General features: G+C 41.2%; 1 protein-coding gene across 1 annotated transcript in view; it reads right to left on the bottom strand.

Annotated features, from left to right (window-relative positions):
* Positions 1–12,047, bottom strand: part of atp2a2b (ATPase sarcoplasmic/endoplasmic reticulum Ca2+ transporting 2b) — a 28,154-nt gene that overhangs the window by 4,735 nt on the left and 11,372 nt on the right. Inside the window, exons 6-21 of the mRNA XM_083929948.1 lie at positions 11,328–11,408; positions 10,379–10,464; positions 9,724–9,879; positions 9,493–9,634; positions 9,117–9,283; positions 4,328–4,416; positions 3,977–4,079; positions 3,746–3,877; positions 3,485–3,604; positions 2,947–3,165; positions 1,735–1,858; positions 1,335–1,546; positions 914–1,134; positions 593–795; positions 280–365; positions 22–155 (exon numbers count right to left, since the gene is read on the bottom strand). Of these exons, the coding sequence (XP_083786074.1) occupies positions 22–155; positions 280–365; positions 593–795; positions 914–1,134; positions 1,335–1,546; positions 1,735–1,858; positions 2,947–3,165; positions 3,485–3,604; positions 3,746–3,877; positions 3,977–4,079; positions 4,328–4,416; positions 9,117–9,283; positions 9,493–9,634; positions 9,724–9,879; positions 10,379–10,464; positions 11,328–11,408 (2,275 nt within the window). The remainder of the gene's footprint in view (positions 1–21; positions 156–279; positions 366–592; positions 796–913; positions 1,135–1,334; positions 1,547–1,734; positions 1,859–2,946; positions 3,166–3,484; positions 3,605–3,745; positions 3,878–3,976; positions 4,080–4,327; positions 4,417–9,116; positions 9,284–9,492; positions 9,635–9,723; positions 9,880–10,378; positions 10,465–11,327; positions 11,409–12,047) is intronic.

Below are 12,047 nucleotides of genomic sequence, written 5' to 3'. Positions count from 1 at the left end.
GGATGCCTTGCTCAAGCTCACCTGTTTAGGGCATTGCACATCTCAATGGTGACCAACACAGACAGGGCCATGGTCATAGGGTAAGGAGACTCAAACACCTTACAGTCCAGATCCGCGAAGTCTGGATTCTCTGGAGCGCACTGCAGGAAGTGGCTCTAAAAGAAGAACATCATAACACAGAATTACAGCTAACAGTAGATTTAATGAACATTTGTGTGCTCAAGTGTGCCTAATTAGTATGATAGTAGATGTTTAACTGGCCTAACTCTAAATTCATACCAGCTGGTAAAAGGTGATCCTTGGACCATCCTCAGCAGCAACAAACCACCAAGCAGCAGCACCGACAGTGGCAGCACCAACATAACCTGGTGATACAAACCAAAAACATGTCATTTAAATGCACACACAATGACTTCTGCGTTGATCATTTGTCTGCTGATGCTTCCCAAAGTTTTCTAAAAGGAACTGTTGTACCAACAATAAAAGAAACGAAAGAATCTCACCTCATTAAAGCTCATTAAATGTCAGTTCGTATTTATTGACTTTTCCACCCAAAATTATTTGCTGATCTATGAAGAACGGAAACACTTACATCCGATGGCTAGGTATCTGAAGAAGAGCCATCCGGAGATGAGGGGCTCACGGGCGTTGCGTGGTGGCTTGCTCATGATGTCCAGGTCGGGTGGATTGAAGCCTAAAGCGGTGGCGGGCAAACCGTCGGTCACCAGGTTGACCCAGAGCAGCTGAACGGGGATAAGGGCTTCAGGGAACCCAAGAGCTGCAGTCAAGAAGATGCTACACACAAAAGGAGCATGATTGAGAAAGACTAAACAAGAAAATGGAATTGTGTGATGTTAAGGTATGTGTCATTTCAGAGGAATGGCGTGTGTCTTTGTATAAGCCTCATCCTTACCAGACAACTTCGCCCACATTTGAAGAGATGAGGTATCTGATGAACTGTTTCATGTTGTTGTAAATGGCTCTGCCTTCCTCGACCGCAGCTACAATGGTGGAGAAGTTGTCGTCGGCCAGCACCATCTCAGAGGCGGTCTTGGCCACAGCGGTGCCTGAGCCCATGGCGATACCAATTTCAGCCTTCTTTAGAGCAGGAGCGTCATTTACGCCATCACCAGTCTTGAAGGAGAAGGAAAACAAAAGCAAGGAAGTTTTAAAAAAATGATTTTACAGTATACAATAAACTTTTCACTTGGAGATCATTGATCTTAGCTGGTGTTATTTCAAGATACTTTTGTGTTGGGGAAAAGCGTGCATGTTTAAAAAAAGAACACTATCAGGAGGCCAGACGTCCTAAAGACACTGGAATATAGGCATACCATAGCTGTGATCTCGTCGTAGGACTGCAGATACTCAACAATCTTGGATTTATGTGAAGGCTCAACACGGGCAAAGCAGCGGGCCTTGACCACAGCGTCTCTTTGTGCAGCAGGCGACAGATCATCAAACTCTCGGCCAGTGTATGCCATGCTGGAAACGTCATCGTCCTCTCCAAAAATACCAATACGTCTGCAGATAGCCACTGCCGTCCCTAAGACAACAAACGAGAGCAAATTTACTTCTAGAGGCTTCCTGGAATGAAAGCAAGTATGCAGAACTATGTGTGACAATTTCCCACGTGTTTATAGTGGTCGAATGTTCTTTGGCAGAATGAACATGGCATAAAAAATACATTCATAATGATTTGGGCCTCTTTAAGCAGATGTGTGCCCTACATACCCTTGTTGTCTCCGGTGATCATAATTACTCGGATGCCTGCAAGGCGACAGAGTCTAATAGAGGCTGCCACCTCTGCCCTGGGTGGATCCAGCATGCCCACACAGCCAACAAATGTCAGATCAGTCTGGATGATAAAGGAAAAGTAGATAAAAAAATTCAGATTGTCTACTAGGGATGCACCGATCACATATTAAGATCAAATATTGGTCCCGATATTGACAAATTATCTGGGTTGGGTATCGGATAATTAGCCAATTCCATGGCACGATCCATTAAATGGTTGGGAGTGGCCCATGTGCAGCATGCCGGTTAACTCAGCAAACACCAGCTACAACATGGAGCGAGCAAAGACTCAGCTGTATGGAGGTATTTCACCAAATTATGTGTTCACAACGCCTGTGCTACTATTTTCTTTGATTAAAAGTTATGAAAAATGACGATTAGCATGGATGCTAACTTAATGTTAAAAAATGCCATAGACATGTTAGCGCAATTAGCATTGTGATATTAAACCATGAGCCAATAACAGTTTCAATCAAGTTTCACCAATCAAAATGTTACATTCAAATCAAATATAGCTGGTTACTTATAGACATGCATTCCTTAAACTTCAGCTGACAAAAGTAAAAGCAAAAGGAATAACCCATAGGAAAAACCCCAGCTTTGCCTTAACAGCTCAGTAACTACGGTAGGTCTGAGTAGACAAACGGCGCTGCACCTAAAACATTGTGGCTATGTTATCAGGTTTAGCTGCTATATTTTACATTCCTGTTTGCATTTAATATTTACAAATAGGATGAATTACTGTTTGTTATTTAAGTAACCTAATTCTCAGGTTCAGCAGTTACATTTTATTTTAATTTTAGAAGTATTAAAGAAGTTTAAGCCGGTGCACTATGTTTTTTTTTTTTTCAACAAATGAATAAATAAATAACAATATAACACATTTGTATCTATGTGTTCATTTGTTACATTTTGTCTTACAAAGTTAGGGAAGATCTTGACTTGACTTGACTTATGTTTAAGTCAAGCCTGATGCCTTTAGTGTCTTCCACATGGTGGCGTGTACAGTTTATTAATTCAACAATGGTATCAGATCTGTTCTAGGTATCAATCAATATGCAAAGCCTAGGTATTGGTATCAAGACTGAAAAAGTGAGACAGAAGCTTCAAGAGAAACCATCGACCACATCAATCCGTCCTGGCTCTCACCTCATATTCAATGAAGCGGGTGGAGTCCTCCAATGCCAGCTCGTCTTTGCTCATGCGGTGGTCTCGGGTGGCGAGAGCCAGACAGCGCAGAGTGTCTCTGCCAGTTCCATATTCCCTGATCACAGACATTACTTTTTCCTTGATGCCAGGGGTCAAGGGCACCTTGTTACTGCCTACACGGATGTGTGTGCACCTGTCAATTACTCCCTCGGGGGCACCCTATGAGCAGGCACAGACAGAAGAGTGAGGATGCAAATAAAAGGACAAAACAGTATCTAAGAGAAACAATTTCAATAACTAAAAACATTTTTTATTGGAACAGTTTAAGGAAAAAAATATTCAAAATGTCCATGATCCCTTAATGATAGAGACACTCTAACGTGATCATTATAATACTATTAAGTTCATGGAAAGCTTTTATTTTAATAGCATGGACAGACTTCCAGAAAAATAGCTTGTGATCAGTAATGTCCTGTTTTTTTTTTTATGTCACGGCCTTGGCCAATTCAAATCTTACAGTAATTTATCCATTTCTTACCTTTACAAACATCTTGCCAACAGAGGACCGGGCCTTATTAGCAGTGCAGTACACAGACATGGACTTCCTGTCTCTGGAAAATTCCAACGTAAACTCTTTCTTCATCAACTGCTTGATTACCTAAAGATTTGATGAAACACAATGGCAATTGTATTTAACAGAATGGTAGTAGCTTTAATCATATATGAATTAAGTACAGAACTATTCAAAAATGTGTTTTTTTGTGAGGAAAATTAATTCAGAAGAACAGAAGGTACATACAGAATTACAGGCGTTGGCTCTCTCAATCTTGGACAGGCCTTTGACGTCCGTGTCAAACACGTTCATCTTCTCCACCAAGCATGTGAGAGCTGTCTCTGTGGCCTCGCCCACCTTCTCATACACACCTTTGGTCTGAACACACACACAAAGAAAAAAGGAAAAACCACATGGTCAACCTTCATTAGCAAATGTCCCAAAAACATGTAACTTGCAAAAAGATCTGCTACCAACCTCATTATAGTCCAAAGAGGAATCATTACAGAGAGCACAGATGGAGGCCAGCTCCACCAAGGCATCATACTGGGAACATCTGACTGGTTTGTTATCCTGGAACCTAAAACAGAAAACACAGATGCAGGTAAAAGCACAAGTCAATTTTGCATATTTCATGAAAAACAAGGTGGAGAAAAGGTTTGTATCTTTAACATGTTAAGACCCACATGGTAGAGTGTTCCAAAAATACATTTACACGTTAGCTTATAAGAATCCCTTAGGATCCAAGTAGTTGGATTTACTTTGTTACACATAAAGTACATTATTTTGATCTTATAGCACACAGGCTGTATGAGACTGAATACTCACACTTCTCCATCCGGGGCATACGTGGAGCCAGTAATGGTGAATTCCTTTAATGAACAGTGATCACCTTCTGCCTGATCAATGATAAACATCTAGAAACACAAACATTGTGGAGACAAACTATTAGTATTTAATACTCAAACATACAGTGCATCCAGAAAGTATTCACAGCGTTTCACTTTTTCCACATTTTATTACGTTACAGCCTTATTCCAAATTGTATTAAATTAATCTCTGTCCTCATTATGACCACATCAAAAAAGTTTTCTTGAGAGTTTTGAAAATGTATTAAAATTAAAAAACAACAAAATCATATTTACGCAAGTATTCACAGCTTAATACTTTGTAGAACCACCTTTGGCAGCCTCTACAGCCTCAAGTCTTTTTGAATATGATGCCACAAGCTTGGCACACCTCTCTTTAGGCAGTTTTGCCCATTCTTCTTTGCAGTACCTCTCAAGCTCTATCAGGTTGGATGGGAGACGTCTGTGCACAGCCATTTTCAGATCTCTCCAGAGATGTTCAATCGGATTCAAGTCTGGGCTCTGGCTGGGCCACTCCAGGACATTCACAGAGTGGTCCTGAAGCCACTCCTTTGAGATCTTGGCTGTGTGCTTGGGGTCGTTGTCCTGCTGAAAAGTGAGCCGTCGCCCTAGTCTGAGGTCAAGAGTACACTGGAGCAGGTTTTCATCCAGGATGTCTCTGTACATTGCTGCATTCATCTTTCCATCTATCCTTATTAGTCTGCCAGTTCCTGCTGCTGAAAAAAATCCCATAGCATGATGCTGCCACCACCATGCTTGACTGTAAGGATTGTATTGGCCTTGTGTTGAGCAGTGCCTGGTTTCCTCCAAACATGACGCCTGGCATTCACACCAAAGAGTTCAGTCTTTGTCTCATCAAACCAGATCATTTTGTTTCTCATGGTCTGAGAGTCCTTCAGGTGCCTTTTGGCAAATTCCAGACGGGCTGCCTTGTGCCTTTTACTAAGGAGTGGCTTTCGCCTGGCCACTCTGCCAAACAGGCCTGATTGGTGGATTGCTGGAGAGATGGTTGTCCTTCTGCAAGGTTCTCCTCTCTCCACGGAGGAACGCTGGAACTCTGACAGAGTGACCATCGGGTTCTTGGTCACTTCCCTGACCAACGCCCTTCTCCCCCGATTGCTCAATTTAGACAGCCAGCCAGCTCTAGGAAGAGTCTTGGTGGTTCCAAACGTCTTCCATTTACGAATGATGGAGGCCACTGTGCTCATTGGGACATTCAAAGCAGCAGATATTTTTCTATATCCTTCACCAGATTTGTACCTCGAGACAATTTTGTCTCTAAGGTGTCCAGACAATTCCTTTGACTTCATGCTTGGTGTTTGCGCTCTGACATGCAGTCAACTGTGGGACCTTATATAGACAGGTGTGAGCTTTCCAAATCATGTCCAATCAACTGGATTTACCACAGTTGGACTCCATTTAAGCTGTAGAAACATCTCAAGGATGATCAGTGGAAACAGGATGCACCTGAGCTCAATTTTGAGCCTCATGGTAAAGGCTGTGAATACTTACGTAAATGTGATTTCTTTGTTTTTTAGTTTTAATACATTTTCAAAACTCTCAAGAAAACTTTTTTCACGTGGTCATAATGGGGCATTATGTGTAGAATTTTGAGGACAGAGATTAATTTAATACAATTTGGAATAAGGCTGTAACTTAATAAAATGTGGAAAAAGTGAAACGCTGTGCATACTTTCCGGATGCACTGTACTTACTACATTACCCTCTGTTGGAAAATATCCAAATGCATTGCAACAATATGTTTGTGCCGTATGTTAAGTGCTGCAACCATTATATATTAAGATCTAAATGCCAATAAAGAAAGGATGGACAGAAAAAAAGCTAAGATTCTGATGGACACTGCATCCAGCAGGCGGCAGCAGACTTTCATCCGCAGGAAAGAAACCTTTATAATCATGAGTCCGCTTGAACGGTATAATAATGAAATGCTGAGCCAAAGCAGACACTGAGCACTCTGGTGGGAAGGGTCCATAAATGTCATCTTACAGCAAGGCAGACACAGAATGTCTCTGTGTGCATTCACACTAAATGAGTACAGTGTGTAACTGTATCAAAGTGAATCACTCTAAGGAGGAAATAGTTTGACCTTGAGTATCCAAACCTTTGGCTTAGGAGACTGTTTAGTGTCTGGCTTATTGAGGATCTCCATAAAGTAAGCTTTGTAATTGAAAGTGCAAGAGAATAATATTATTACCCACAGCATTAGACAAAATAGGATTATATTAATATTGTGTTCCCTGACCAAATAAAATATAGAATTTCTTTCACTTTAATATCAGCAACCAAGGCCAAATCAGAGGGGGGGGGGGGATAAATCACAATAGAGGTTTTGAGTAAGACAACACTCAAACTATTACCATTGATGCCAAGGGTATGCATTCAATCTTAACACGTTCTTTCGAACAAAGCACCAGGTCTTCCCAAAATTGAGAGGGGCAGGTCAGAGATACACAAGGGATAAAAATAGAAATATCTGAATAGTGATGAGCTGGCATAATGGCTGCACCCCCCTGAGGCACCAGCAAAACTACAAAAAGCAGTGATTTAAGTGGGGGTCCTAAACAAAGTACAAGAGAAATTTAGGAACTGAGGAGAAACATTCAGTCACTCAGGGCACCAAATTTTAGTACAGCCCTATTCAGACAGCTGTAATTTTCAGGTGACTATCGGTGACTATCAAATAGCTGGGAATAGCATCCAAAATTAGGCCTTTCAAATCAAAACTGTTGAACATAATATTGACTTAAAGAAAATTATGCAGGATGAGCAAGGGAAGAGGAGAGAGAGAGAGAGAGAGAGAGAGAGAGAGAGAGAGAGAGAGAGAGAGAGAGAGAGAGAGAGAGAGAGAGAGAGAGAGAGAGAGAGAGAGAGAGAGAGAGAGAGAGAGAGAGAGAGAGAGAGAGAGAGAGAGAGGAGAGAGAGAGAGAGAGAGAGAGAGAGAGAGAGAGAGAGAGAGAGAGAGAGAGAGAGAGAGAGAGAGAGAGAGGAAAGAGAATTTTTCAACACAAGGTCAGTTATGCAACTCTACTGCTGGTTCTGCTGCAAGTGACTAACTACTGCATACTGATCAGCATGCTGCCTGAACAAGAAGGGGGAGGAGAGTGGAATAAGGAGGGAAGAAAGGAGAAGGGAAACAAAACTCTAACAAGATAAAGGGCTGAGGAATGGCACTGTGAAAGATGAAGAACGTAGAAAGACGGGAAATATGATGTCAAAAAATGAGTCGGAAATATATATATATATATATATAGATAGACAACCAGCATGTTATTTTGAATTTTATTCTATGTTAGCCATTCAATGTCAGTTGTGCTGAGTGCTCAATAAGCTGTCACAAAAGGCTGTCAGGGCTTCTTTATTTCTCAAGAGAGAAGTTTATGCTTGAAAAGTTCTCAGATGTCAGGAAAGTAGCTCGCCTTTTCTCTTTCCATGTATGGCAACCGTTTTAAAATTCTACTTATTTTTGGACTTTTCTCCCATTTTTCTTCCATTTCCTATACACTGCATGTCCTGTCGCTGAGTAGTCATTTATTACACTTTGCTGGTGGGATTTTCACTTGTCTCTATCCTCAGCATTGAGTACTTATGAAAGCATTGTGGCCAAGTGATCTTAAGTAGTCTATACACTCTGTACATGTGTGTCTGAGGCGAGAATAACTGGTTATGATGTGCAGTTGACAACTTCTGCCAGGATCCTCAGTATTATGCCCAAGTGTTGTCTCTACCATTGATGGTCAATTACTTTTGTCTGACAATTGATCATCTCTTTAATGATGCAAGACTGGTTATGCTCATGTAATGTGAACTAGTAAATGGCCTAAATGAAGTACACAGTAACTTTTTACAGTTACACTGGAGTAAATGTAGTTAAATCGAATGCATAAAAATCATTAAGCCCAGTTCAGACCAAAGATTCACAACGCAAATGTTTTCGAACATCGCTGGTGAAAGTTGCAGCGGTGCATTTTAGAACGCAACACATGTCACCTGTTTAAACAGCCAATCATGTCTTAATAAAGTCTGCTGATCAAGTCACTGACAAACTGTCAGCTAGTTGAAAAGGCCTTTACGAACAGAGGCTCAACGAGTGTGTGTGAGAGAGACAGAGAGAGGAAAAAGACACAGAGAGAGGAAAAAGAGACAGGGGGGGGGGGGTCAAGCGAGCAATACAATGAATACGGAGAGCGAGCGCAGTAATCCCGAACAAAGCAGTGAATCAGGGCAATAAAGCGGTATTTTCTCCGTTTCATCACTATAGAAATACAGCTGTAGCGAGTATCTCACTATATCCGTCCTCATTTATATTTTTAATGCTACAAAGTATATCCAGCTACGAAAAAGAAAGCCTGAAAAGTCGGCGGTCAGAATGGAAGGAAAGAGAGGCATTGCTATAGAGATGATAAACCGCCTTGTCTCGTCTGATTGGTCTGAAGTGGCAAGTTTCAGAACGCAGCGTTGCGAATCTTTGGTCTGAACTGGGCTTTAGACTTACGCCATTAAATTAGATAAACTTTCTATTTGGAAACTCCAAACAGCCAGGTACAGTTCATTTGAGAAGGCTGAGACAGACCTCAATGAACAAAAAATAGAAAATTCTATTCTCTATCTAGATTGTAGTGAAAATATTTATGAATAAACGAACAGAATTCACAGAACACAATCCAGCTTTTACTGCTAGGTTTCTGGACTCTGCTTTCTCTCTCTGCCACTGTTCACTCTTCCCTTACCCTGCACACAGACATCTGATTGGTGGTCAGCGTGCCGGTCTTGTCAGAGCAGATGACAGATGTACAGCCAAGGGTCTCCACAGATGGCAAACTGCGGACAATGGCATTCTTTTTGGCCATGCGGCGTGTTCCCAGAGCAAGGCAAGTAGTGATGACAGCAGGAAGACCTGGAGAAAAAATAGCAACAGAACCACAGAGAAAAAGAGGATTAAGACATACTGGAGAAGAGATAAGTGGTTACAAAAAAAAATGGAGACATCCATTCATATTGATCTATTTACTCAGGTAAGGAAAATACTATCCTTTGTCCTTTGTATCATGAAATACTGGAAAAAAGGCCATAAAGTAGGATGTTCCATGCAGTCTGCAAGCTTACCCTCAGGAATAGCAGCAACTGCCAGAGCCACCGCAATCTTGAAGTAGTAGACAGCACCTCGGATCCAGGATCCTCCGTGGACAGGATCGTTGAAATGTCCAATATTGATGAGCCACACAGCGATGCAGATCAGAGTAATAACCTTGAATTATATAAAATTAGTTTTAAAACATTTTAAAATACAAAAAGGGTAAAACAGCAGCAGAGTAAGAGAATAATGTAACAGATTACCTTGGATAGTTGCTGTCCAAACTCGTCCAACTTCTGCTGCAGTGGCGTACGCTCCTGCTCCGTTGACGCCATTTCATCTCGGATTTTGCCAATCTCTGTGTTGCCAGCTGTGGCCACCACCACACCAACAGCTTTACCAGCTGCAATGTTAGTGCCCTGAGGGGGGATAAGCGAAATGCAGACAGAAAACAAAACCCATTACACATCAAGCTTCTGGGCATAGGGGTCAAACTAGTTTGACAACTATTCTGAGACGTGTGTCGCAAAGGCATGAAGAGGAGGTTCAACGTGCAGCAAGTGTCAACATGCAGCAAGGCAATACACCATGTTCTCACAAGCATTTTAGAAAGATAGCTACCATCGAAGAAATTATGACTATATTATTGTGAAGATGAATGGACACTAGCTGTTCAGACATGCACTGTTATTATATGTTCCCTTGCAATGTATGAGACCGAAAAAGGGAATATATAAATGGATGTTCAATATTTTCCAAAAGATGTCATTCTTAAATAAAAAATGGTGTGAAGAGGGATGGTGCAACAAAAAACAATGAAATGGGTGAGTAGGATGACAGTGGAACCTTGCCTTATATGTATAGTCAGATGCCAAAAAAGTGTAAAACAATACCGAACGGACTAAAGTGGTCACTCACAGAAAAGAGCATGTTCTTCTTATCCTGGTTGACAGCACGTGGGTCTGGCACAGGGTCGGTGTGTTTGATCACAGACACAGACTCCCCTGCAGGAAGCGGGGAAAAAAGGATATGAGAGGGGGAAGCAGTGAAAATGGTTCTACACAGGACAGACAAGTGGTTGTTGTTTTGCTTGGTTGACACTTTGGGCAGATGTGTGTGAAAAAGGCTTTGCGGCTGACTGAGCATGCCTGACATTCATCAAATACTGCATTGCCACTGCCTTTTAAAACTCTACATATGATGCGTGCTTGCGCTGTGTGTGTCTGCTCTTGTACTTAATTGAGCAAGGTCTGCACTGTTGTAATAGAGAGAGGCAGGGAGAATTTGACAAGCACTATTGCCATGAATGGGGAAGGGAAGAGAGGAGAAAATAGCTGAAACACTAAAATATCCCATGGAATTTACTACCAATTAAGGCAGCAGAGGGAGACAAGAGACTTGAGGTCTTGATTCACATAAACCACTTTTCTTGTGCGTTATCCACCCTTCAATATTCTCCCATTCTTATCTTGTACATTTACACCGCTGTTCAATTATCCATCAACACAGTCATCCATTTAAATTTCCTCTCATCCACACCACACTCGCTTCTTTTTGTTTTGGTACTGATTCAGCAGCCATGACAACAGGGTGTAATGAGGGCATGTGCGTCAAAAGGGAGAGGAGATTGTGTATTCTTCTTGTGTCTGGGTTGATCAAAAGAGGGGAGTTGGTTGCAGAGGCAGGCTAAGAAATGATGTACAAGTAATGCATGACTATATATTTGTAAGCTACACAGGAAACATAAAAAAGGTATAATCATTTGTAATGGGTCAGGGCACAGAGACACATACTGTACATAAACACAAACATAAACAAATAGGAGCTCACACAGACAAGAGGAAAAATAATTAAAAAATGGTTTTACCTGTAAGAATTGATTGGTCTACCCTCAGCGTTGTTGACTTGATAGAAGTCAGCCTGATGTCTGCAGGAACTTTATCACCAACTGTGGACAGACAACAAAAGCACAAGAGACACTTAAGTACCTCTTAAAGATTTAAAAGCATCTGTACATGGCTAAAAGGTGGATGGGTACAACACAAGCGATAAAAACAGATAAGTTGTGTTCAGGCTGGATCAAATGCTGTAACCAATCATGTAAAAAGACACTTCTAAAATTAGAGCATGTTATCATGAAAAGAGAAAATACTTAAGAGAAGCAAAACAAACAAATCATCAAATGCAGACATTAAAGTCTTGAAAACAAAATGCTGTGTTGTTATCCTAACTCATACTCCTGGGAAGTGATAAATAATCAAACTGAAGTTATTTGTTGGAAAGATGTTGAGGGGAAAGTCATGCATTTAAAAATGATTATGTTCCACTCATCTCCTGCAGAGGACCCAAATAGATTGCTGCTCAGTCTTTCCACTAACACATGGCTTTAGCAATCCCCAGTAAAACAAATGTCAAATGTAAATATACACCAAATTCCAAAGTGTTTCCTCTGCAGAAAGCGGATAAGTACCATCAAAGCCACTGACATTTATTAGCTTAGCTTAAAAGGGTATCAAACAGTCTAACTCCTCTGTATGATTGCACATGCAGATTGGGCCGATCTGTGTAGATACTAAGTTTTGATAAT

Source organism: Echiichthys vipera, assembly GCF_963691815.1.
Source record: "Echiichthys vipera genome assembly, chromosome: 16".
NCBI lineage: Eukaryota > Metazoa > Chordata > Actinopteri > Perciformes > Trachinidae > Echiichthys > Echiichthys vipera.
Note: the sequence above shows the minus strand (reverse complement) of the source record. Positions and strands in the feature narration are given on the sequence as shown.